Source organism: Zootoca vivipara, chromosome 6, assembly GCF_965207765.1.
Source record: "Zootoca vivipara chromosome 6, rZooViv2.hap1.1, whole genome shotgun sequence".
Taxonomy (NCBI): Eukaryota; Metazoa; Chordata; class Lepidosauria; order Squamata; family Lacertidae; genus Zootoca; species Zootoca vivipara.
Window position 1 is genome coordinate 4,188,999 of NC_142589.1, and position 26,672 is coordinate 4,215,670.

General features: G+C 44.0%; 2 protein-coding genes across 4 annotated transcripts; one reads left to right on the forward strand and one right to left on the reverse strand.

Annotated features, from left to right (window-relative positions):
- The first annotated feature begins 6 nt into the window (after nt 1–6).
- On the forward strand, nt 7–17,292 carry POLB (DNA polymerase beta). Of its 3 annotated transcripts, XM_035118649.3 has the most exons (15): nt 7–333; nt 2,766–2,823; nt 3,869–3,935; nt 4,721–4,795; nt 6,198–6,256; nt 6,672–6,721; nt 8,698–8,749; nt 9,722–9,776; nt 9,873–9,945; nt 10,493–10,563; nt 11,696–11,782; nt 13,027–13,091; nt 13,582–13,681; nt 15,556–15,695; nt 17,020–17,292. In XM_035118649.3, the coding sequence occupies exons 1-14, from the start codon at nt 273–275 to the stop codon at nt 15,664–15,666; spliced, it is 984 nt and encodes a 327-aa protein (XP_034974540.3). In that variant the 5' UTR covers nt 7–272; the 3' UTR covers nt 15,667–15,695; nt 17,020–17,292. The 3 variants fall into 3 exon arrangements, with proteins under 3 accessions (XP_034974540.3, XP_034974539.3, XP_088526977.1); XM_035118648.3 differs by lacking the exon at nt 13,582–13,681; XM_088670851.1 differs by lacking the exons at nt 13,027–13,091; nt 13,582–13,681.
- Nucleotides 17,293–18,820: 1,528 nt separating this feature from the next.
- Nucleotides 18,821–26,352, reverse strand: DKK4 (dickkopf Wnt signaling pathway inhibitor 4). Its single transcript, XM_035118651.3, has 4 exons — nt 24,447–26,352; nt 21,979–22,129; nt 21,132–21,281; nt 18,821–19,763 (listed from the first exon to the last, which is right to left on the reverse strand). Exons 1-4 carry the CDS (start codon nt 24,555–24,557, stop codon nt 19,513–19,515), a joined length of 663 nt encoding a protein of 220 aa, XP_034974542.3. The 5' UTR covers nt 24,558–26,352; the 3' UTR covers nt 18,821–19,512.
- Nucleotides 26,353–26,672: the final 320 nt, after the last annotated feature.

A 26,672-nucleotide genomic window follows, 5' to 3' on the forward strand; every position in this document is an offset into this window, starting at 1 on the left:
AGAGATAAGAAAGGAGAGGCGCGAACCTCATAGGAGCGAATAGGCAACTTCTGCCTTCTGGCGCAACCGAATGACGCTGCGGCTCATGGGAATCGTAGTCCAAAGCTCCTGGAAGGCCCCCCGTTTGCCAGGAAGACTGGTCTAAATTTGCCTAGCTGCCCCGCGAAGCCGGCTTCCTCGGAGCGCCGCCGGAAGGGTGCCGGGGCCTGTGCCCATCGCCGCCGCCTCGGGCCTGCGAGTCCTGCCGGGGCGGGAGCGGCCTGGTCCCCGCGATGAGCAAGAGGAAGGTGCCACAGGAAAACCCCAACGAGGGCATCACGGACTTCCTGAGCGGTGCGTGGCCGGGCGGCGGCGGGCCTGTCTCGCCTCCCTCCCTGTGGAGGCCTCTCTGCCGGGGGGGGCCCTTCTCTGGGGAAGAAGGCCTCGCCCCTCCCCGTGGAGCCATAAGTGGAGGGCGGGCAGGCCTGGGGGCGGAGGGCGGTGTTCCGATCCTGCTCTTTTAGTTGTACATTGAAAGTACTTCAATTGAACAAAATGAAGTGAAAATGAAAAGTACATGAAAAGTATAACATATCACCATGTATGCAAAACTGCAATTTCTTATACGCTTGTCTAGTATATAGGTATATGTGTTACATATTACAGTATCTAAAATACATATATGGTTATAAGTACTTTGGTGTAGTATAGAAATGTTGTTATTATTATCGTTATTATTATTTGCAGAATATTGATTGGTATCTTTTCAAAATGAGAGCAGGAGCATCAAGTGATACCAAGCACAATCCTTGTTGCACTTTCTACTGCATTTCATAAGAGAAAAAAATTGGTGTGCTGCAAGCAAATTTTTATTCTGGAAGTTTCAGAACCACTGCTCTGGGCTTTTGAAAGCTGCAGGGCAGGGCTGCTTGCGCCTGGCAAGCCCCACTTCCTCTCCTGACTATGTAGTTATTAAAGGCAAGTCATCAAGAGAAACCAGCAGAAAAGGCGGAAGAAATGGCAGAAGCGGTCAAGGACAGAACAGGCTGCATGGGGGGGCTTTCATGTAGGAAGAGGGTGCAAGGTGCTGAAATATTCCACTTTTTAACAATTACTGTAGTACTGTTACTATTTATTAAATTTGTACACCGTTCTTAATCTGAAGGTCAAAGGGTAATTCAGAACATAAAGATATAAAATTAGAATACATAATAAAATGAAAACAAGAATAAAAACAAACCAGTAACATACCCCCTCGTGGCTGTGCCTTCATTGTGAGACTTGTACCCTGGGGACCAGCTTTCACCAACCTGATGCCCTCCAGATGTTTTGGACAGCAACTCCCATCAGCCCAAAACATCTGAAGGGCATCAGGTTGGCAAAGGCTGGTGTAGACCATAAATCCATCCAGTTCATCAACCTGTTTCTCACAGCAGCTAGTCAAATGCCTCTGGAGTGTTCACAAGCTTTCTCTTGAACTGGATTACATGAGCTCCAGTCCACAGATGTTTACATAGCTGTCAACTTTCGGATTTGAAAATCAGCAGCCTCACCTGTCCCGGGGACAGTCTATGGTATATCTAACAATCCAGGATAGCAGCAGGAAACAGCGCTGGAATAAGGGAATTTCCAGCAAAAAAGAGAGAAGGTTGACAGCTGTGGCTTGGAATAAGGGTTGACAGCTATGGATGTTTATGCCATCATAAAACCTCTTAAGCCTTTCAAGTGCGGCTAGGCTCCTCCCAGGGGAGGGATGCTTGTGGCCCTGCAGGCTTGTTGGACTCCCAGCTTGCATCAGCCTCAGCCAGCATGGCTGATACTAAAGAATGATGGAAGTTGCCCAGCAGATCTGCACCATCCAATTGCATTTTAAGAACTGGGAACTGTAGTTTGCCAAGGAGGCTGGGAATTGTAACTCTATGAGGGGGACCATGCAGTCCCCGATATTCTTTGGGGAAAGTCACATGCATTGGATGTGCTTTAAATGTGTGGTGTAGCTCTGCAAGTGGTCCAGCATAGTCACATGCAACAGGGGAAATTGTGTCCTCACTTTTTATATTCTTGGTCTGGCCTTAGTGTTTATGCTTGCTTAATTTTCTGCTTTTTATTTGCTATGCCCACCCCCTATATATATCTTTTTTTGTTTTCAGTGTAGATGGGCACAATCCAGTGTAGACAAAGCACCCTCTTTTCATGCGTTTAAGTTGAAGTAGAGTTGAGCGGTCACTTATCTCTGTCATTTAAATGATTGGCACTGAATCATACTGACCTTGACCTGAGCTGGGCCCTATATTTATTTATTAAAGTATATACCACTATATCGTATCAAAGTTGTTTACGTGATATCTGTATATAATAAAAGCATGTACAAAATTAGAATCTGAGACTATTAACAAACTACAGTTGTACCTTGGAAGGCGAACAGAATCCGTTCCGAAAGTCCATTCGATTTCCCAAATGTTTGAAAACCAAATCACGGCCTCTAATTGGCTTCAGGAAGCTCCTGCAGCCAATCAGAAGCCACGGAAGCCCTGTTGGACGTTTGGTTTCCAAAAGAACGTTTGCAATCTGGAATAATCACTTCTGGGTTTGCAGCATTCAGGAGCCAAAACATCCAATTTCCAGGGTGTTCGGGATCCAAGGTACGACTATTATGAAAAAATATATTTTCTAAATGGCCTGCATAAGCCTGGCAGCTTAGAAAAGTTTTCAACAGGCATTCAAAGGTTGACGAATCTCCCAATTTATGCGACTTTGTTCATAATTAACCAGCATATTTTTTTCAGAACTGGCCAACTATGAGAGGAATGTGAACAGGGCCATCCACAAGTACAATGCTTACAGGTAAGATCTCTGCTATCATCTGATCTGCCTTGGCTTGGAAACTCGCTGGTTCTTTGGCAAAGCAGTTTTACAGAGGGCTTCGAAATAAGGACATTTCATAGCATGTGGGCTTGGTTTCTTGCAATGGTGGTACTTTGACACCCCATCCCAGATTTTGACTCTGTTTCACAGCACATCTCCATCTCCCCTTCAAAATATGGCTGAGTCTCCAGGAATCAGTGCAAAACAGACAGCATCTTAGGAGAACTCGGTCTCACCTCTTGAGATAAAGTAATAGGAACATCTTTACTTTTGCAAAATACAAACCCTGTACAGAAGTGGAAATATAGTGTTCTTTATTTCAATATTAGGTGCTTTTTAAAGTGAGAGGATGGAGTGACAGTGGGTGTTAGGAGTCTGTTGAATTATTGTCTTTGTGTGGGTTGTGGGTTTAGTTTTATGTAGTGTGAATGGTTTTGGTAATTGTGGGGTTTTTATAACATTAATAATGGGATACTGTAATTACAATGTGTTATTTGCATTACGGTATATTTTGATGTTTTGTATATGATTTATTTTATTTATCTACATTTTAAGAGATATGTGTACTAACAATGTGGAATCTAGTAGTAGTAGTAGCAGCAGTAATAGATGTTGGGTTTGCCTGTCTAATTTATATCATATTTTTATACTCATTCCTTTTTGTTGGGATTTGTAAACTGCTTAGAGACTTCTGTTGGAATATGAAGTGGCCTATAAAGAAAATAATAATCTGTTTGCCAGCAGACCATGACACCTGGCCCAATAGAAATCTTTACAGGATTGCACTGGAGCAGAGTAGGGAGATCTGCAAAGTGAGTGGCCTGGATGTATACAGTTGCTGTCTGCCACCTTTCTGAGGAGAGAGATCCTATATTTGAACTTCTGTCTTCTGCTTCTTCTCTCTAATTCACTGTAATTTCTGGAAAGGTGTTGCTTTTCAGTGGAACTGCAGTGGGTATCTCATGCTTTGTGGCAATTTTGGGGGGCCAAAATTTGACTGTAGATTTTTCATTGCTGCATACAGGAAGGCAGCCTCTGTGATATCGAAATATCCAAGCAAGATCAAAAGTGGAGCTGAAGCAAAGAAGCTGGTAAGTCCCTTAAGAACAGGCAGTTCCCCATTGCTTTTGCGAATAATTCAGAATCAGTAAAATTCATCTTCAGATTCTGTATATGTTTACAAATTTTACTACAAATTTATTCAAATTTATGGCTTCTAATCTGCCAAAGTAAAAAATAAAAACACAGTGAGAAAAAAGAATGGGGATTTGTGCTGTGGCTTAGCGTATTGTTTTATTATAACAATTAATATGCAAAATTGGTTGTGGTTTAGTTGTTGATGCTAACTTCCAATTTACTTGGAACATTGTTTAAACATTTGCTTGATTGAAATAAACTGTTGTAGAATTGTCATTTATTGGATTGCTATATTGTGTTTTGAAGCTTATCGGGAGCAGACCATAGTAGTAATGCTGTTTTGATGTACATTACTGTTCCTGTATTGCTGCTGTTGTGTTGTGAGCTGCTTTGGGCATGTTCATGTGTGAAAGTAGCATGTTTTAAAGGCGCAGTGCAACTTAAAAACAAAGCCAATGGTCTTGTGCTCTTCTGATTGTCTCAGTGGGGCTAGCACAGAAGACCCCCCTGGTGGATTCTGCACTTAGATTGGCTTTGCTGACCAAGGGACAATGGGAATGCAAGTCCCAAACAGGTGGAGGACTTGCCCTCCATGTTGTTATGGCAAATGTTTTATTCTTTACAACATTGTTTTATGTGCTTCACTCTCCTGCTTGCTGTTGTAAGTTAAGTTCCTGTGTAGTGTCTGAGTTTAATATATAGCTCTCCCATTTTTTCATTTTTCTTTTCTTTTTTAAAGGATGGAGTCGGAGCTAAAATTGCAGAAAAGATTGATGAGTTTTTATCTACTGGAAAACTACGAAAGCTGGAAAAGGTAACTGATTGGATTTTTATAACTCTGTTTTGTACAAGTGGTATAATATTTCACCCCAAAAGTATGTACAGTGGTACCTCTACTTACAAATTTAATGCATTCCGAACGCACATTTGTAAGTCGAAAAAAATTGTAAGTCGAATCCCATAGGAATGCATTGGGAGAAAAAAATCCGTAAGTCGAAGCAACCCTATCTAAAAATTCGTAAGTAGAAAAAATCCTATCTAAACTGCATCCAAGATGGCAGATGGAGCTCCATTCGTAAGTAGAAACATTCGTAAGTAGAGTTATTCATAAGTAGAGGTGCCACTGTATATGCAAAGTTCACGTATACCTATGCAACTTAGTTGGCCTTCTTCTATATTGTTTCTAAATTTCCTACCCACAACATTTATACACCACTTGATTGTAATAAAACCACAAAGAGGTTTACTAAAAGAGTATGGAGTGTCATTTTGGGTTTTTTAACGGGGCGAATAGTTTGCCTAATACTTGCGTACACCACCTTGGAATCTCTTGAAGTAAGGCAGTTAAGAAACATTTATTTAATGAATAAAAATAAACTTCCTGTGGGTGGTGCCAAATGCCTGCATATGAAGCTGCCTTGCATACCAAGTGAAACTGACTGGCAGACTTTCCCTGCCCTACCTGGAGATACCCAGGACAGAACCTGATTCATTCTGCACACAAAGCATCTGCTCTACTGCTGAAACTACTTGGCCAAATCTGTCCTCCATGCGGCACCTTAATGATTCCCAAACACTGTCAAGAACGGCTACCTCATGTGAAGCTGAATGCTGGAAGATTCAGGACAGATAAAAGAAAGGACTTCTTCACGCAGCACATAGTTAAACTATGGAACTCGTTCCTACAGGGGGCAGTGATGGCCACCAACTTGGATGGTTTTAAAAGAGGATTGCACATATTCATGGAGGAGAAGGCTATCCATGGCTACTAGCTACAGTAGCTAAGCTCTGCCACCACAGTTGGAGGCAGCAATGTTTCTGAATACCAGTTGCTGGAAGCCGCAGGAGGGGAGAGTGCTCTTGTGCTCGAATCCTGCTTGCGAGTTCCCACAGTCATCTGGTTGGCCACTGCGAAAACAGGATGGTGGACTAGATTGGTCATTGGTCTGATCCAGCAGGCTCTTTGTATGCTCTTAAGTGAAAGCTGACTCTTCACAGTTCATGGGAAAATCTCCTCCCGCTGCTTCTGTCTCTGCTGCCTTCTGTGCTCCCACATCCCATCATGTAGCAGGGAAGAGACAAAGGCAGGCATTGCTTTGGCTGAGCGAACCAAGCAATGTCTCACTCAGGCTTCACAGGAACTGTTTCCCTGCCATAATCTGACTATCTTTTTCATTTGTGTAGTTGGAAACAGCCCGTTCTTTTTCTCCTTCTAGATTCGACAGGATGATACGAGCTCTTCTATCAATTTCCTGACCAGAGTCAGCGGCATAGGGTAAATGTGTGTGCATTTTTAAAACCAAGGGTAGAAAAGAGCTTTGAAACTGGGTCTCCTGAATGCATTTGAGCTCAAATTTGAGGAAATTGAAATACAGTTTCTGGTGCTGCTATTGACAGTGTCCCAGTTTCATAATCCAGCCTTGCCCAGTTTGGTGCCCTCCAGATATTTTTGGATTCTTAACTCCCATCAGCTGTTCTTTCCTCCCCATTGGAAGGCTTTTACATTCTCTGCCTCCGCTGTCCAAGATTCTGCTCTTTTTGTCATTTTAATTCTTAAACTCTTCCACTGTTTGCCCTGGGTCAGCAATCTGTCCCATGGCAGACACATCCTCATGGAGTGAAATTTTGCATGAGATGTTATGCTGGAGATTCTCTTCAAACTGGTGATGAGCAACCTTGTTGCTTTGTAGGCCTGCGGCTGCCAGGAAGTTTGTGGACGAAGGAATTAAAACTCTGGAAGGTGAGTCCGCTGCGGCTGTCTCTCTGGGTTTGAGGGAACAAGCTGCTTATCTGCTAGGCCAACATGCCTCCATCTTTGGAAATGCCTAGGCAGGGCTAGGGGGACTCTGCAACTATAGCTCTACTGCCCTATCCATCTCCCCCATCATCCAGTACTGTCTCCCAGTACCATCACCCTTTCCAATAGATCAGCCCAGGGGTCAAGATCAGTGGAGGAGGCCCTCCTTTCTGTTCTGCCACCATCAGGAGTTTGAGGGATGGCAGTTAATGAGGGGGCGTAGCGATAGCAACAAGGACGTGAAACTCCCTCCCCCAAAGGAGCATCTGGCTCCAGCACACTATCAGTTGCTGAAGATGCACCTCTGTTGAAAACTGAAGGATTTCTTTTGGTGTCCTTTGGTGTTTGGTATGTGAATTATTGTTTTGGGGTGATGGGTGGGGGGGGGGTGCTGGATTTTTATATGTTCTAACCTGCCATTTCATATCTGGCCTGAGGAAACTGAAGTGAGTTTCCTCCTCCCATTACAATGTGTGCCCCCTCCCTGCCCCCAGCAATTAGGATGGTCTTTGCCATCTGAAGTACAACCAGAATGTGAAAAGGATCTAGGAGTCTTGGTAGACCACAAACTTGACATGAGTCAACAGTGTGATGCAGCAGCTAAAAAAGCCAATGCAATTCTGGGCTGCATCAATAGGAGTATAGCATCTAGATCAAGGGAAGTAATAGTACTACTGTATTCCGCTCTGGTCAGACCTCACCTGGAGTACTGTGTCCAGTTCTGGGCACCACAGTTCAAGAAGGATACTGAAAAGTTGGTATGTGTAAAGAGGAGGGCAACCAAAATGGTCAAAGGCCTGGAAATGATGCCTTATGAGGAACGGCTTAGGGAGCTGGGTATGTTTAGCCTGGAGAAGAGAAGGTTAAGGGGTGATATGAGAGCCATGTTCAAATATATAAAAGGATGTCATATAGAGGAGGGAGAAAGATTTTTTTTCTGCTGCTCCAGAGAAGCGGACACAGAGCAATGGATTCAAACTACAAGAAAGAAGATTCCACCTAAACATTAGGAATAACTTCCTGACAGTAAGAGCTGTTCAACAGTGGAATTTTCTGCCAAGGAGTGTGGTGGAGTCTCCTTCTTTGGAGGTCTTTAAGCGGAGGCTTGACAGCCATATGTCAGGAATGCTTTGGTGGTGTTTCCTGCTTGGCAGGGGGTTGGACTGGATGGCCCTTGTGGTCTCTTCCAACTCTAGGATTCTATGATTCAGAAGCTGCTCTGACAAAGATCCTTCTCTTTGTTCAGGACAGCTTTGGACTAACAAGTTGGATTTTTTGCCTCTGGCTGAATTCATTTAGATCAACTGGATGGTTTTTCTTTGTTTCTATGACTGATGGTTGGTTTATTTTATTTACTTAATTTTAGAGAATATTCTTTCTAAAGCTAATGCAAGTAACTATTTGTATTTCAGGGGCTATTACATTTTGAGGGAGAAACCAAATTGGTTCTGCAGTAATCAGGCTTGTGACCCACTTCTCCCTTTTGTCTGTCTCCTTGGGATCACAACCCAGAGATCCCAGATTGTTGATATATCCAGTGCCAGGAAAGTTGGGCCAAACATTTCCTCCTCACTTGAGGGGTGCTTCTAGACTGCACAGGCCCCCATGTGCCGTTTGCATCATAAGAGTACACCTTCATAACCAACTTTAAGGAATAAAACAACAGCACAGTACAATATAAATAGCAAGAGCAACACAACAAATACACTTCTGAAAAAGATTGGACTTCTGTAGTCAGAAAAGTGATGGGAAAATACAGTAATTTGTTCAGGAGAGCAACCATTTGACAAAGATGGCATATAGCCTCTGTGCAAGTTTTGTGAGAGCAAATCAGGACAGTTGCTCGGTAAATGCTTCATCTGGAAGAGATCATCATTTAATAAAATGCTTAACTGATTGCATTACTCTGCTCCTTCTAGATCTAAAAAAAAATGAGCACAAACTGAACCATCATCAGCGAATTGGATTGAAGTAAGACCTGCATCTTTTCTTCCTCTAAAGGTTTAGTTATGGACATTTATAGTTATTTGATGGCACACTTGCATAGAGCTTTTTAATATAATACATTATGAAGCAACACTGGCAGATTTTTCATTTGTTGCCAAATGTTAATCTCCAAGGAAGTTTTAGCTAGCTTTAGTTTTAGCAGTCTGTGGTGTTGGTGAGGGTCTGACTTGCCCTCCATGGTTTCTTGATTGAAATTCTGTGATACTGAATTACTTGCAAAATGGGCCATTAGTAGTGAAACATTCATTGTATGGTCGGTAGTGCCGCTGACCAAGTCAATGGTGTGTTTATTTTATTCGTTTTGTGGGAAGTGAATCATAAATTAAATGAAATATCCCAAAGTGATTAATAATAAAAAAGCAACAATAGAAACACATAAAAACAATTTCAAAATTCAGTGCAGATACAGACAGAGATTAAAAAAAAAACCTCCCCTTAAAAGGCTTGTTGAAAAAGGAAGGTTTATAACAGTCATGTTGAGAAGCAGCATTCATGTATCACTGATATTTTTTGCTGCGGCATATTGCTTGCTCCTGTGTCAGACGTGTTCTGTTTTAAACAATAGCTTTAGCATATTATATCTATCAGGTGATACAAGGTTTTGTTCAGTACTTATTCTAAAGCGGACAAATTATTGGTATTAGTCACTTGCTGCATGAAGAGTCTAAGCACAACAATCTCAGAAAACAATGCATTACAGTAAGAACCATACAAAAATCCATATAGCACACCCTGTAAAACAGCAGTAAAAATAACTTGGGCAGCAAAGCAGAACATATGCGAATTAGTACTTGAATTATACCTGAATTTGCACTGTGTAACTGGGAGGGATTTATAAGAGTCAGTGGATTTAAATTTCAAAAGAACTTGAAAATTGGTGTGCCCAGGAACACAGTCACTGCTGCTTCCTTATCCTCATTTATTTTGCATGTGCAGGTACTTTGAAGACTTTGAGAAAAGAATTCCTCGTAAAGAGATGTTAGAGATGCAGGTGAGCTAAAGCACCATCTTCCTTGCTGAGGGAAAAGGCAATGAGGGGTCTGTGGAAGAAAGATCAATTGACTTGATCTCTTTTTGTCCAAAACAGGAAATCGTTTTGAGCGAGGTAAAGAAAGTGGACCCCACATATATTGCTACAGTGTGTGGCAGTTTCCGTCGAGGTGGGTCTTCCATGTTGTTTTAGCATCCTCTGTTTGCTGTTGTGGGAAATTGTCTCCTCTCTGGCTTATTCTAAGGTTTCTGTAATGCCTGACTGGGGCAAGGACATGTAACCTTGTTATGTATATTTGTCTTTAAAAACTTTGTTAATTTTATTTGTGTTTTCTTGGTGACTTCTACACTGCTTAGTATTTATTAGTCGGGGGGGGGGGGAATCTAACATCCTTGAAATCCCAACATTAGTTATGTCACTTAACTGAGGCAGACCTGGAACTTGTAAAACTTGCAGGTCTAATAACAGATACCTGTGCACACGAAAGCTTATACCAGAACAAACTTAGTTGGTCTATAAGGTGCTACTAGACAATTTTGTATTTTTATTTTTTCCAACTGCATCAGACCAACATGGCTACCTACCTGAACTGCAGATCTAACTTAACCTTGCAGACCACAGCAGAGCTGAAGGGTAGAAGTGAGGAAATAAAAACAAAATTTCTAGGTTTGGCTGGAAAGCAGGATTCTTATTTTCTTATACTCTGGTTTTGACAGGTGCAGAATCAAGTGGGGACATGGATATTCTTTTGACCCATCCAAACTTCACTTCAGAATCCTCCAAACAGGTGCTTTCTGCTGTCTATTACATTTTTAAAAAACCACTCAGAACATATATTTATGAGTTTGGATTACAGACTTCATAAAAAAGCAGCAAATACTGGTGTGCCAACATAATACTTCATGAGTTGCATCTGGACAGGCAGGACAGCCCCAGCCTAAGAATGGTGAGGCATCACAGATCCTAAGTCTGCCCTGCAATAATATTTCTTCCCAATCTCTAATACAAGGGGTAACCAACAGATGTGCCATCCAGATTTTGTTGGACTGCAACTCCCAAGCGCAGCCAGTGGTCATGGGTGATGGGAGTTGTTCACAACAGTGGGGGGGGGGCACCATGTTGGTTACTGCTGCCTAACACAGTCATAAGACAACCAGAATCCCCAGTTTTAGCAGGAACAATTTTCTTCTGTGCCTCAAATCTTGCCTTATACAAGTAGGAAAAGCAAGCTGCTGCTGCAGCTGCCTCCAAAACAAATAAGAGTCACCAGAGCAGGCAAAGGACAAATCTGCTCCATTGTGGCACCTTCCACTGGGAAGATCTGCTACATAAAAGTCTCTGAAATGGGTTCCTCATTTTAATGATGCTTGTGCCAAAGAACTTCCTAGTGGTTGTGATCCAGAGGAGGATTTCCTTAGACTTTCCACCTCAGGCAGTAAAATGACTTTGCCTTATCCCTGTTCTCTATTTAGTTATTTGTAAATATTTTAGACCGCTTAGCACCTATCAATCTCAAAGCCATCTACAAGGGAAAAAAGGCATAGCCTGCCAACAGTCAAGATAAAACAGCATAAAATGTATTTCAGACTTCACAGTGACTATTGAGATGCAACATAGTGCATACCTAACAACTGATCTAGGAAGGTTTGAGTGGAAAGTTGTTGTAGTAAGCACCAGAAACCAGATGGCCTGCAGTAGGCCTTATTTCAAGGCAAAAGAGTCTTCAACAGGGCAGAGGCTCTTAAGTTGTTGCTGCTCTTCCCAAGAAAAGAGCCTCCCAGGAGCCCTCAAATATTCTGTGCAGGAGGAGAAACAGTTTCTAGACTCCTGCTGACTGCAACTTTGTGAGGCATCTGAATAAACATTACAAGTGTGTTTTGTTATCTACTCAATGATGACAAATATTATTCCTTCTGAAGCCAAAGCTTTTGCATCAAGTGGTCGAACAACTGGAAAACATCCACTTCATTACAGATACGCTTTCGAAGGGAGACACCAAGTTCATGGTGAGTGTTTTTATTCTGCAAGTCTTGAAAGATGCTCAAACCGGCAGGAGGAGAAGACAGAGAATCCCAAGTAATTGAGTATTGCCTCCTTTTTTTAGTCCTTGACAATTGGAATGCCAATTTATGAGCCCAGAGCCCAGACTTGCCACTTCTTTGAAATGCTAGCAAGTTTTAAAATTCCATGTCTGTATTGAAGTCAAGGAAACCCCCTTTCATGTTTGACCTCGGGTGGAAGTGCAATTCCCTAAAAGGTTCCTATGAAATTCAGCTGTGGGGGGTTGTAGGGAAAGAATTTTTGGCTGCAGAAAATCTCAGGTTTTTTGTTTCAGCAACAGATTCTTTGTCAGGATGCAGATACTTAATCCCCCTTTGATGTGGGTTTTGCCACAAAGAACAAGGTGAAAGCATCATTTATTTGGCAAGAGACCATCAAGTGTTCTCCTGCTCCGGATGTGTGCTATCAAGTTTCACATCCAGTTTAGGTGTGTCTCTGCAGGCCTCAGATATCTTGTTCTCAATGTCTTAATTGGGAGTGGTGCTAAAATGGCTGCATTTAGACTGAGCCCTCTGTCCTAAATCCTGACCAAGAAAATGCATTTTATGTGATGGGTGTGAAAAAACACCCCCCCCTTTTATTACCTTTGCAAACTCATGTTTCAGTTGACATACTGTTCCATTCCTATTACTTTTATGTTAAGCTAGTGGGCTGGTGTCATGGCTCAGAAGCAGGGTACATGTCTGGGAGAAACCTAGCTGGCCCTCCACGGCACAAAAATTGTGAGCCTGCAGTTGCTGCCTGTACCTGTCCAAATGGATCTCTGAAACAAGCAGCCCCGCAGCCTGCTTTTGTAAGCAGTTTCTCCCAACCACCCCAGAGATCTTCAGTGCTCCTGAGGCCAGTTCAGATCCCAGCATTCGTGAACAGTTTCAGAAAATCACCATATGGTTCTTTTGAAGCCAAAGAATTGCTGAACTGAAGAGTGTAGGTTTACCTGCAAAATAAAACTACAATCCCAGCCATATTTGTTTGGAAGGAAAATCTGCTCTGGAGGAAGCTGTTCCACAAGCTGTTTAACTTTTACACTGAGTTTCTGTCCTATGACACCAAGTATGGGGTACACTGGGGACGGCATGTTTGATCAAAGGTGTTGGGCTCTAAGGGTGCCTAATGATTTTTGGTGTTTTCCTTGCTTTGCATATATATATGTATGTATGTGTGTGTGTTATCTCTCTTTAACTTATAGGGAGTATGTCAGCTCCCAAGCAAAGATGAGGAAACTGGTTACCCTTACAGGAGGATTGATATCAGGTAAATCTCAAGGAGGACAGGGGGTGGTAACTGCACTGGTATGTTAGATGGAATAAATAGTAATACACACACAAACACAGAGTCGTCCCTGGGAAGTCAAATGGAATCCGTTCCTGAAGTCTGTTTGACTTCCAAAACATTTGGAAACCAAAGCGCGGCTTCTGATTGGCTGCAGGAAGCTCCTGCAGCCAATCAGAAGCCGTGGAAGCCCTGTTGGACGTTCGGGTTCCAAAGAACATTCGCAAACCGGAACAGTCACTTCCGGGTTTGCGGCGTTCGGGAGCCAAAACGTCACAGTACCAAGGCATTCAGGATCCAAGGTACAACTACACACCCCGCCCATCTGACTGAGTTACCCCAGACACAGTGGGCGGCTTCCAGCAAATTAAAACACAGTGAAACATCAAAGATTAAAAACTTCCCTATACTCAGCTGCCTTCAGATGTCTTCTCAAAGTCAGATAGTTGTTTATTTCCTTGACATCTGATAGGAGGGCGTTCCAGAGGGTGGGCGTGACTACCGAGAAGGCCCTCTGCCAGATTCCCTGTAACCTCACTTCACCAGTCACCAGTCTGGCTGCCGTGTTCCAGGTTAGTTGTAGTTTCTGAGTCACCTTCAAAGGTAGCATTACAATAGTCCCAAGTGGGAGACAGTGCACAGGCAGTCAGGGTCTCAAGTCGGCATACCTGATGGAGCTGGTAGACAGCTGCCCTGGACACAGAATTGACCTGCACCTTCATGAACAGCAGCTGTGAGTCAAAAATGACTTCCAGGCTGTGCACCTGGTCCTTTAGGAACACAGTTACCCAGGACCAGGGTGTTCCCTCATACCCGCCCGCCCCCTGTCCCCCAGAAACAGTACTTCTGTCTTGTTGGAATTCAACCTCAATCTGTTAACTGCCATCCACCCTCCAATAGCCTCCAGGCACCCACACAGGACCCACCCACAGCCTTCTGTGGTTCTGATTTAAAGAAGAGGTTAGAGCTGGGTATCATCCTCATATTGGTGAACACCCAGTCCAAACCCCCTAACGATCCCTCCCCGCGGTTTAAAAAGCATGGGGGAGAGGACGGAGCCCCGAGGCACTCCACAAGTGCGTCCCCAGAGGTCTGATCACAGTTACTTTCTGGACACAACCCAGGAGTAAGGAGTGGAACCACTGCATAACAGTGCCGCCAACTCCCAGCCCTCCAGCACAGTCCAGGATGATATTGTGGTTGATGGTATCAAAAGCTGCTGAGAGATCCAGCAGGACCAGGAAACCGATTCCACCTCTGTCCCTAGCCCGCCAGAGATCATCAACCAGTGTGACCAGGGCAGACTTAGTCCTATGATGAGGACTGAACCCAATTGGAAGGGGGCCAAATAGTCTGCACCCTTCAGGTGTGTTTGGAGTGGTTCCAGCTCACCCGCTGAATCATTCACTACCCCACAAAGCCCAGCGTCCAGCCCTGCCTGGCTTGCTTTTATGAGCCCGGATGGGCAAGGCTCAAAGAGACAGGTGGTCAGTGTTTCACTTGTCCTAGCAGCCTGTCCACATCCTTGGTGGTAGCAGATTGACTCTGATCCCATACAACTTGACTAGACAGCTGTGGCCCTCTCCAGCCCTGGCCCTGCTGCCACGGTGCAGTCTTTACCTCTTTCCAAATCTGAGCGATTTTATCTGCAAAGCCAGGGAAAGAGGCACACGGACACTGCACACCACGGCCACGGCCAGCCTGAGTCGGGGAAAGAGAAACATAGCCATTTTAATATTGGCAAAGCCAAAGATTCATTTTAGGTGCTGTAGTGCCCATGGTTTAAAACACAGCAACAGTAGAAGGTGAATGAGACTGCTTTTACCTCATGCTCAGAGATAATGTTCCATCAGAGAATAAAGGTGACTTTATCAGAGAACACCATCGGAGAATTTAGGTGGTACAGACTCCTCCACGTTTAGAATCCCACTCTTGAATGGCTAAATTCAATAATCTCTAAGCTGTAAAGTGGTTTAGACAGTGATGTTGGCAGTCATGGTCATCAGGTATCAGTGGCATTGTTGGTGCTTTCTTGAAGGGTGGCAAAGCTCGACAACATGCTGCCCCCATTCTGCACAAGACAGCCATTCAATGCCAGTGGATGTTAGAAGATTCAGGACAAATAAAAGTGTTGTTCACGCAGCACATAAACTATGGAACTGGCTGCCACAAGAGGCAGTGATGGCCACCAATCTAGATAGCTTTAAAAGAGGATTGGACACGTTGATGAAGAACAAGCCTATCAATAGCTACTAGCCAGGATGGCTGTGACCTCCCCTGGGAATCTCGAGTGAGGAGAGTGCTCTTGTGCTCAGGTCCTGCTTGCAGGCTTCCCATTGGGGCATTTGGGTGGCCACTGTGAGAACAGGATGGGCCCCCTTTGATCTGACCCAGCAGGCTATTCTGAGGTTCTTATTGTGCTTCCTCTCTTGGTTGTGCTCTACAGGTTGATTCCCAGGGATCAGTATTACTGTGGAGTTCTGTACTTCACTGGAAGCGACATATTCAACAAGAACATGAGAACCCATGCTCTGGAAATGGGCTTCACCCTCAATGAATACACAATTCGGCCCTTGGGTATCACCGGTGAGTGCTCATCTCTGCTCTTTTAGGGGACGGGATTTGAGACTGTCTGTGTTTCTTTGTCTCGACTGCAACCGTGCCATGAATCTTGGCTTCTGGTTCCATTGTCTGCTTCCTGGAAATGAACATTTAGCTCTCGTGGCTGCAAAGAGATAGTGAAGAAAAATGGTAGGTAAGGACAGGGTCATGTTTCTAGTGTCCAGAAGAAAGGGCTTGTTCACTTCCCTGGACTGCTGGTCCTTCTAGGTGAAGATTGTTAGCAGCAGGGTTTCCAAATTGGTCTGTGGTTCACCAGTGGCCCACAAGCTTTATCCTGGTGGTCTGAAGGCGTCTGTGAATTTGTGATTGAAGACAGGAGACGGCACATTCATTGCATTAAATATCCAAAATGATTTTTAACTGTGCTTCTGTTGCTTCTTTTCTTACATACTGTATATGATTATATTACAATTTGAATCCTATGAAATACAATATATAAGAAAGAAAAGAATCCATAAAGTAACAGGTAAAAATGATACAGCATCTAGCACAGCCCGGTCCAGTTGCTGCAACAGGCAGAAAAATCCCCAAGTGGGCCAGCAAGTGATCCATTGGTGGGGGTGGAGTTGGGGAACCACTGGTCTACGCCAGCCTTGCCAACATGTGTGCCCTCCAGTGCGTGTTGAGCGACAATACTCATCATACCTGATCATTGGCCATGCTGTCTGGGGCTGCTGGGAATTGTAGTCCAAAAATCTAGCAGGCACCACCTTGGGGAAGGCTGGCCTGGACTGACTGGCAGTAGCTCTCCAGGTTTTCATGCCTAAGTCTTCCAGGGATTTCATCTGGAACTCTGCATCCAAAGCATGCATCCAAACTCTGCCTCCGAGCTATGACCCCTCCTCCCTTTATCGTTTGTATCCTGTCTCCCCCTCCACCCACCCACACCTTGGTCCTCACTTTTTGCATTTGGGAGTGTTACCCTCTAACACAGGCATAGGCAAACTTAGCTCTCCAGATGTTTTGGAACTACAACTCCCATGATCCCTGACCACTGGCCCTGTTAGCTAGGGATCATGGGAGTTGTAGTTCCAAAACATCTGGAGAGCCAAGGTTGCCTATGCCTGCTCTAACAGAGCTGGTTCCACTACCTGCTGATCTGTTGCTGATTCTGCTTTTGCTAAATAGCATTTGTGTCCACAAGAAATGCAATTCCTTTTCTATACTGTTCACATAATACTGATGTTCTAACTCTGGAGGGTGTGGAGTGTAGTACTTTGCCATAAACCTGCCATCCTACCAGTAGACTTAACTCACCCATCCCCATTTGCACTGTGTGTGTTTTCAGGAGTTGCTGGGGAGCCCCTCCTTGTCAACAGTGAGAAGGACATCTTTGACTACATCCAGTGGAAGTATCGCGAGCCAAAGGAGCGGAGTGAATAACTGCTCTCCCAATCCCAGGCACTTTGAAAAGCTAATTTCTGCAGTTGAGGTGGTGGCAATCTAGCCTGAGACTGTAATTTATTGCTTAATCCTGTTGAGGAAGTGGGTGTGTGGTTCATTTTTAAATGCCTTTGAAACTTTGCATCAGTGTGTGCTGTAATTAAAATGCTAGCTGGTGTATAGCGGCTGTGACTTACCTTCTTTCTACAAAGCTACAGATTCCCCAGATCTGGCTTAAGAGATGTCTTTTGACCCAAGTGAAAAGTTAAGGCTTTCACATAGCAGTCTGAGGTCTGCTACACAACACAGAGCTGCAGCACTAATTAGCAGTTCAACTTCAAAAAGTTTAATTAGAGGAGCAAGTAGGGGCTTGGGAGCTGAAGCCCAGTGCTGTGACTCAGCATTCAAGTACAAACACAGAGGCTTGTTGACTGACTGGAGGGCAGGTGGTAGTGCAGAGGTAAAGACTTGCATCTAAAATAAATATGATACTGCTTTCCCTAGCCCTAGGTACTCAATTTCAGTTCTGCATACACAGAGAATCAGAATCCTTGAATGAACTTTACCCTTCTCATGCCATTCACCTTGCAAGTGGTCCTGGATACATACTGTCTTATGGCCTCTACCTCTCTTTCAAGTGGGGTGTGAAAAAACATTGTCCACAAAGTCAACCCTATTTCATTCAATTCACTGGAACAATCTAATTGAGGCCATATTCTGCCCATACTTAATTTTCAAAATGACCCAAATCAGTGGATTCAAATGACAAGAAAGGAGATTCCAGCTAAACACTAGGACAATAAGAGCTGTAAGTAAGGAGTAAGGAGGTTTTTAAATATGTCTGATGGCCAACTCCCAGGGATTCTTCAGCTGTAGTTCCTGCATTGCAGGGGTTTGGACTAGATGACCCTTGAGAGTCCCTTCCAATCTACAATTCTGTGATCCTGTAGGCTTGCCAGATGCACATGCCTGGCAGCAGCTGCTCCTGGGTGAGGAACACATGACCCTCCTGCTGTTGCTGGACTGCAATTTGCATCCTCTGATCACTGGCTGATAGGCGTATTTCAGCAACATGTTTCCCAACCTTGCCCTACTTGATGGACCTCCTTGGCAGCTCTTAACTACTTCCTTGCTCTGGCATCCACCCTGAGCATCAGAATGCTGCTTTCCAGTGCCACACGCGGCTTGCTTTGTGCCACCTAAGCCAGCCCATTGCCAGGGATGAAGTTTAAGCTGGTGTCCACATGTGGAAGTTCTACCAACTAAATGCCTGGGTCAGAACTGCCCCTTATATATACTCCTTTTTTATTTTTTTTATTTTTCTCTCATGACAAATAACAAAGTTAACAGATGTAAACAGAACAAAAAAGATTGGATGTTACATAGCACATTATGGTAAAAGGCATATGATGTGAAGAGAAACCAGAGTATTATGGAAATGTGATACCAAAAAACCTTCCTGCATGGCTTAGTACTGCCTTTTTGTTTTTTGCAGGTAGGTGAAGTCTAGTCACTTCCATCAACATACAAGAAGGTCTTGTGTTCATTTTGTTTTCTCCTTTATTAACCCCATCTCTTTGTCAGTTTGGAAAATTAAGAGTTCATGCTAAATCCAAAGGAAATGTAGCCAGCATGCTTATAGAAGCACATCATGATAAATGCATTCCATGTAATCTAAAAGTCTGTTGCACCTGTCTTGCCATGCACAGATAATTTATTTCATAAAATTTGTACTGTACAACACTTTAGCAAAACAAAAAAGCAGTTTACAGCAGCATACAACAGCTTCCTGCCCATGTGCCACAACCCCTCTAGACAATTTTCTATGGCCAAGTGTCTTTATCAACATGTTTATAACCAATTTTCTATCCTGCCTTTCACTGCAATGTTTGTACACAGGAGTGATTTAAAAAAATCAAACGATAAATCGTAAAAGGTCTTCACTTAAAAAGATGACTGTTGAAACAGAACAGATGATGACTGTTGAAACAGACTGTTAAAAAGCACATCTCTGGGAAGAGCATTCTGTCATTCGGGTGACACAATCAAAAGGGCTCCTCTGCCCTTTGTCCCACCAACCCAACTTCCCATCAGTGGTGGGACCACCCAAAGTCAAGCTTAAGGAAGAGGAGATTCTTGAGGTACCCTGTCCCAGACAAAAGGCCAAGGCCCTTTGAGTGTCAACACCAGTCTCCTCTTGATTAAAACAGGCACTGTTCAAGTATCAAAAGCTAAAATAAGCCGCACATCAGGGAGAGCAACAACTCATCTGAAGGGAGCCATTTATCTACCCTACAAAGTAGCAGCAGTGTAAGGAGGGCAAATATATGTGGTTTGGGGGTTTAGATCTACTGGGTGGAGTGAGGACTCTGGTGTTAGCTGACTGATAAAAGTGACGTCAGTTTCTCCAGCAGACTCGTAAGCGTGATCGCTGGGACTCTCGGCTGAGTGGCAGTTGGCAAGACAGTCCTGGGCCACAGTCACACCGTTGGAAGATTTCAGGTCCCTGAGAGCCATCCTTCTGTCCTCGTCTGGAGCATACCTGGCCCTCCTTGAGAACAGGCTTGCAGATCTTGGCCCAGAAATGGCGAGCGCAGCAGAGTCCCGCAGCACAGTCGGAGGTGCGGAGGCAACTCTCGCCCTCTTCAACTGCAGGGAAATTGTGCACAATTGAAATCCAACTGAGAGCTCTTAACCTGTGCAGGATGCATAGCCGCCCAAGAGGACCATTGCCAGGCAGGGGTCAGCAAGGGAGGGCAGTTGCCAAGGCCCTGGGAGTGGCAAGATCTTCCCTAGGTGGATGGGTGAGCAAATAGGAGCAAGGGGCAGCAGCAGATACTGCCTCTACCTTGCTTACCTGCCCTTCTCCCTCAGTAAGCCCAGAGGAGAAAACTGGCAAGGGTGAGAGACTAAAGGAACTTCTGATGCCACTGGCCCTGCTAAGCTATGCTCTCATGTTCTATTTCCCATAACCTTCCAGCTTAGCTTAACCAGAAAGACCACCTCCTTCCCCACAGACCCTCTTGGGTGCCAAGATAAGCACAGAGGGTCCTCTGGGTTGTTCCACTGGCCTTTGGCCTCCGAAGTTTGTGGCATGGTCCTAAGAGGGCCTCTTCTGTGGCAGCCCTAAGTTTTGGTACTCCCACAGAGGTGCATCAGGCACCTTCATTTTACAGCTTTCAGAAGATGTGTCTTAAGCACTTCTTTACTTTTGCCACAACATGTATATTTTTTATGAACCACCTTATTTCTGTGATTGCAAGTTCTTTAAGCTGTTCTTAATATTGTATTTTAATTGTTGTAACCTGCCCTGAGATATTAGAGAGAAAGGTAGGTAATAAGAATAGTCTTCATTTTGCTCTTTGGCCCACACCTAGTTCTGGCTCTGCGTTGCAGGGGATTGGAATAGTTGACCTCCAGAGATCCCTTCTAACTCTACAAGTTACATGATTCTCTGCTAGTGCTCAGTGGCTTGCATTGCAAGCCAGTGTGGTACAAGGCTCCTTGCACTGGATATAAGACTGGGGAGACCTGGCTTTAAGTCTCCACTCCTTGGGTGACCCTATGCCATTCTCCTCCCTTAAGCTACCTCACCAGGTTTTGTGAGCATAAACGCAGGATGAAACTGATAAACAAGACTTGACAGGCCCACTGACTGCCTACCATCTTTACTATATTAGCTCCCTAAAGCTCTGATGAGGCCCTGTTTACCTTTCTTGGCTGCTTTCAGACATTTTGCTGCCCTGGCCAGCTATGGAGAATGCAAAAATTCCGACCCAACGTTCTCGCTGACTTTGCAATAAATAGCTGGGCTCGTTTTTCAGATTGTATATAGAGATTCTAGGGAATTATCGAACCAACTTTAAGAGGGTGAACCATATCTAGCATCCCATACACTCATCTGAAGTGTCACCTGATTTCCTTTTGCCTGCAGGCAGGAGGAGGCAAGCACTGTACCCAAGGCAGACCCATCCCTATTCCTAGCTGCACAGCCGTTGCCACTTCTCCTTCTCTTACCTTTGTTGTTTGGTGTTTGAGTATTTCCTTTCTTCAGGATGTTGCTTGCTGGAACCGGGCACTGGACTGCGGCTTTTGAACTCAACCCAGCCTGTTTCTCACACTTCTTTTCTTCAACAAGAGTCATCTTTTCAGTCTGACTGCACACTTCTGAGTTGAAAGAGAATAGTGATATATTTTTTAATGTCCATCATTCCCAACCATTACTCATGCTTGGTTGGGACTGATGGTCCTGGAGTCCAACAACCTCTGGAGACCCACATTACTGCTATATAATGTGGTCACGTGGAGCATCTCCGCTCTTGATGGGGAATTCTAACCTTAGACAATTGCCTCACTCATTGCCCCACCCGGCAAGTGATTCTCCTGCTTGAACCACCACAGGCCATCATGTACACTCCCTCCTCCACCAGACTTTAGCAGTAATTAGTAGATGGACTTCTTACATTACAGGTTGCTCTGCAGATATTTCTCCCCTATTTTTCAGGTTCCATTCAAGAATAAAGCCAGTGTGGTGCAGTGGTTAGACTAGGACCTGGAAAACCTTGGGCTATTATTCACTGCCCCTTAGCCTAACCTGCCTCACACTGTTGTTGTGGGGATTAAATGACTAGAGGTAGAACCATGTACACCACCTTGAGCTCCTTGGAGAAAATAAATAAATGTAATAAATAGTAGTATTATTTAGATTTCTGTCCTTTCCTCCCAATGGAGCCCAACAATGTAGCAAAACAAGCACAATTATGAATTAAATAAAAGCATATCTAAATGTGGTGTTTAGCTAGGCGACAATGCAGGCCAGGAACATCTAACAATCTCCTCCCCTAGCCTTGCAGCCACTGCTTACCATTAAGGCAGAGCATCCCTGGGCAGCACATGGTGTTGCGTTGGCACCTCCTCCGTAGCCCGTGGCAAGCAGCGCAGAAGGGCAGCTCTTCCCAGGCCTTGTTGCAGAACTTCCCAGCTGGGCAGTCTTTGTCTGTGAAGCATTGGGCACTCTGTGGAGAAAAAGACACGGTCATGTTAGGGTCCAGAGAAAGGGGGGGGGAGAGAGAGATGGAGCTGCAATACAGTCTCAACCAGGCCTGCCCTACCTACCATTAAGTGAGAGAACCACCTCGGACAGCAAATGCTGGGGCTAGGCAGTTCCTTCAAAACCCGCTGGCTATGCCTCTTCTGTTGGTGGAAAGAGATCCATCTGCTACATGGCTTGTTTTCTTCTACACCCCACCCAAACAAGTCTGCTGCTTCATGTGCGGCTGAAGGAAGTTGCAGTGTTGGAGAAAGGGGCAACTACATGTCCAGTCTGCTTCCACGTGTGGGACCTGCTCACCATGGCTCAGTTCTACCTCCCCTGCTGGAGGCTGCAAATGCCTCTGAATAAAAGTTGCTGAGCAACACGTGGGGCAAGTCCTGATGCTCTCGGGTCCTAATTTCAGGGCATCTGGTTGGTCAAAGCAGGGTGTTGGACTAGATGAGCCTTTGGCTTGATCCAGCCGGGCTATTCTGGTGTCCATCACAGGCAGCAAAATGTGTTGTGCTGGGCCTCATTTTTAACTCAGGTGCTTCTTTCTGTGTGCATTGCGGAAGGGTTGCCTTTGGAAACAACTGCTATGCTCATTGCTCCTTAGATCCTTACACCCAAAGAGGATCTAGAATTCTAGAGCAAGATATCATGAGTTTAATCTACAAGCTGGATCGAAGGGAAACAGCTCTAGCGGCATGGAGAGGTGATGGAATCCTGTCAAAGGAATTCCTACAGGGGGAGCTTTAGGCACAAGGAGTTCTGCCTCAGGGCTGTAGTTTAAAAGGGATGGAGGGGCTTCCAGCTCTCTGAAAGGGAAGTTAAGTTTCAGCTGCTCAAGTACCAGTAGCAAAGTTTTCAGACCAGACAAGATGTGGAGAATGAAAGTACCTCACCTGTTGGAAAGCTGATGCTACCAATTTTCTCAGATTTTCCAGGGTGGGGAATTTGATCAGCCACAAGCTTACTCTATTCCCTGCTTCCCCACCCTCTGCCCAGGCACTTTTTGTGTTAGCAAACACTAATTCAGGTATGAACCTTTGACCCTCCAAATGCTACTGAACCCATCATCCCTGAGCGCTATGTGTGCTTGCTTGAGCTGATGGGAGTCATAGTTGAGGACTGTCTGGGTAAGAGGTTCTTCACGCCTGCACTCATCTAACAGCCAGCAGGAGACCAAGTTATAGCACTGAAAGGTCCCTTCTACCAAAGGAAGGGGCAGGAGGCGGTATGGAGACAGCAGCAGTTCCATAATAACAGACAATTTGTCAGAGCCACCAGAGTTTGGGGCTACTCTCAGTCTACCACTGCATTCAATAAATCCACATCAGTTTCTAACTCCCACAGTACCAGCCCAGTCTAGTTTCTTCCGTATCAGAAATATGTTCCACTAAACTTCCAGGTCAGCATATGAAGGTTCTGGCTGTAATGGTATTTCCTGCCAAACTTAACCTCATCCATATATATATTTTTTATTTTATTTTTTAAAAAGTGAAAAATATTAACCAGTAGAATTAATGTTCAACTGCACAATTGTTTAGCTTCCTAACTTTGTAAAAAAAGAAAAAGGAAAAAGTATATTTACAAGATTGCAGGGATTATAGGGATGTATGTTGTCTTGATTTTTGTTTATCATATTATATTACTTTTAATTGTGATGTTTGGCTTGCTTTTTAGTTGTTGAGCTTTTTTTTAGTTGCTGCTTTGTTAACAGAGATTGTAATTATTTCTGTGATAATTTGTTAATTATATGATTTATGCTGTATTTGTGATGTTCTAACTTGTTATGGTTATTTATTGTTTGTAAGCCACTTTGGGATTAATTTGACTGAAAAGCAGCATAGAAATATAGCAAATCAAATCAATCATTTCAGAACATAACAACTACCAACAATCATTCCAAAAAAGCATGCTTGGTTGTTCATTGAAAGCAGTTCTAAATTATATCATTTTAATCATTTCTATAGTGGACCTTCCCTCCCCACCCCCACCCCAAAACCAGTCTTCTATTGTCAGAGGGTTACAGAACAGTGTGTTGGAAGTCTCCCAGAGTGGCTGGGGCAGCCCAGCCAGATGGGAAGATTATTATTATTATTATTATTATTATTATTATTATTATTATTATTATTATTTCCAATTGCTGGGTAAGCAGATTTCACAGCTGTCTGTAGCATTTGATATAGCCTGCAGAGTTTTCGGGTCCAGAGATAATGAGTAACCTGTTACTTATTATCCTGGAGCTCTTAACTGGCAAATGTTATTTGAAAAACAGCCCACACCAAAGTGCTCACCTTTTTGGAGCTGGATACTTCAGCTGAGCCCCTGATGGTGTTGAAGTCAAGAACCATAGCAGTCAATGGGGAGCAGAGGCAAGTGATCCCAAGAAGAAGCCTCGCCTCCATTCCCAGCTCAGAGTATCGTCTATATTCCCTAGAAGACAGCAAAGCACCTTCTGCTCTCCTTCCTCAGGTAAAAGTCACTGAGCAACACACATCCTTCACCCCCGTATTTTGAACCTGTGGGTTGCTGCTTGTCAGAAGAAGCCACCGATTGCCTTTCGCACCTAAAGCATGCACCTTGGAGAGTTCAGCCTTATTTATAGCCACATTTCCTCACTTTTCCTTCCTCTCCAGACCCCCCAGACACTCCAAATCCCTTTGATCCCAACTTCAAAACAAAGGAGGAGGAGAGGAGGAAGGCAGCAGCCACCTTCCATCTCTTCCCAGCAATCCCTAATTGCAGTATATCAGAGCTATTTCAAAGGGCCAGAAGAAGAGACGGATGTAGGTATCAAAGGCACCTGCTAGTAATCACCTGTATTTCCTGTGCTTTGTAATCCCCTTGTGAAAGTGGTTTCGTTCTGGGATCTGCTTTCACAGCTGACAGATGATTCATTTGGCCAGGTTGCCATACACCACATAATTAGCTGTGTTATGGTGAGGATATAACAAAATGCTGCACACTTTGTGGTAGCTTTAAGCAGCTGTCCAGGCAGCACCTGCTGGAGCTGCAACAGCCCGACTTTGAAGGAAGCTCTCCTTCCCATTACATCTAGTGCAACTGTTGTCCTAAACAAGAATGTAAATTCCATGTCCTACATCCCCCTGACCTTAACATCAGCCATATCCTAGCAAACCGGTCCAGGGTGATTCCTCAGAGTCAGAAGCAAGTGAAGATTGTTGGCCATAAATCACACATTTGGAAACAAACCTGTAGACTGGGAGAAGCCAATGAAGTGCAACATGAGAGGCTCCTCCAGCCTGTTTATTGAGCAAGATTAGGGAAGGGCTGCTTTGCAAGCAGAAGGTCCCAGGTTCAACCCCAAGCAGGACCAGGAGAATCTCCTGCCTGAAATCTTGCAGAGCTGCTGTCAATTAGTGTACTGAGCTAAATGGACCAACAGTATAAAACAGTTCCCTGTGTTCCTAGATTTACTTGCACGCAGCTTGGATGATATCCCATCTTTATTGAGCAAGCATTCTGATTTTGGGCAGGGAAATTATAGCCCAATGGACATTCATCTTGATTTGCTCGTATGAAGGTTATACATCTTTCCACTCATCAGTTGTTTATCTTATACCTTTTGTTCAATTTCTCTGCCATTTTCTTAACTGAAAAGGGACTTTAAAAAGAAAGTGGATTTTTTGTGTCAGAATGTGTTAGTCTTCTTTTTGTAAACCTAAATTTCTGGTTTGCAAATGAATGCCTCCCCTCCCCCCCCATAATACTGGCCATTTGTATTAGTCTTCATTGCTTGTACTAGTTGCCTTGAAAGGAATTGCTTTCAGGTAAGGCCTTATGCTGCATGAACAAAAAAATAAAAGCAAGTGTTATAAACACAATCTGGCCAACACAAGCAGATAGGGAGGATATTCGTAATTATTTCTGTTATTTGAGGAGAGGGAGAATTCTGCACCGTGCTTTCTGGACTATGGGTCCTGTGAAAATAAATAAAATTGTCTTTGGCAAAAAGGAACCAGAAATACCCTACGTTGTATGAAGAAAAGATTATAACTACCGGTAACTGAACCGTAACAATCTGACTATTCGAAAGTGACTATAAAGTGATGGGCAGTCCCAGTTCAAAAGTCCAAGTTCAGATCTCACAAAGCTATAATTCTCAGGGAAGAGCCATTGATTTTTTAAAATCATTTTTATTCAAAGTTTTCAACCTAAAATACAATTAAAATCATACTAATCTAGAAAAGAAAAATAGAAAAAAGAAGAAAGAAATGAAGAGAAAGAAGAGATGAACAAAAGGGAATTACAAATCCTTTTATCAAGATTAAATCTTGACCCTTATTTCACACAGAGAAGAGTGAACCCTCTCAGTTCTCTCCTGGGAGCTTCCCCCTCTTTCCCCGGCCTCCCACCCTGGGAGACCCTTTCTCCTCTGCCCTTCATTCAGGGCCCTTCATTCTCTGTTCATCACCATCCTGTATCTTCCTTTAGCCAAGACAGAGAACTTCAAATTACAAAACAAAACGTAAATCTAGAGTTAATGAAAAAGGAAACAC

Coding starts and splice junctions, on each gene's coding strand:
- POLB (XM_035118648.3), top strand. CDS start 273: ATGAGCAAGAGGAAGGTGCCACAGGAAAACCCCAACGAGGGCATCACG. Junction 4,796..6,197: donor AACTACGAAAGCTGGAAAAG/GTAACTGATTGG, acceptor TTCTCCTTCTAG/ATTCGACAGGATGATACGAG. Junction 6,722..8,697: donor AGGAATTAAAACTCTGGAAG/GTGAGTCCGCTG, acceptor TGCTCCTTCTAG/ATCTAAAAAAAAATGAGCAC.
- DKK4 (XM_035118651.3), bottom strand. CDS start 24,557: ATGGAGGCGAGGCTTCTTCTTGGGATCACTTGCCTCTGCTCCCCATTG. Junction 21,282..21,978: donor AGGGATGCTCTGCCTTAATG/GTAAGCAGTGGC, acceptor CTTTCAACTCAG/AAGTGTGCAGTCAGACTGAA. Junction 19,764..21,131: donor TCAAACACCAAACAACAAAG/GTAAGAGAAGGA, acceptor ATTTCCCTGCAG/TTGAAGAGGGCGAGAGTTGC.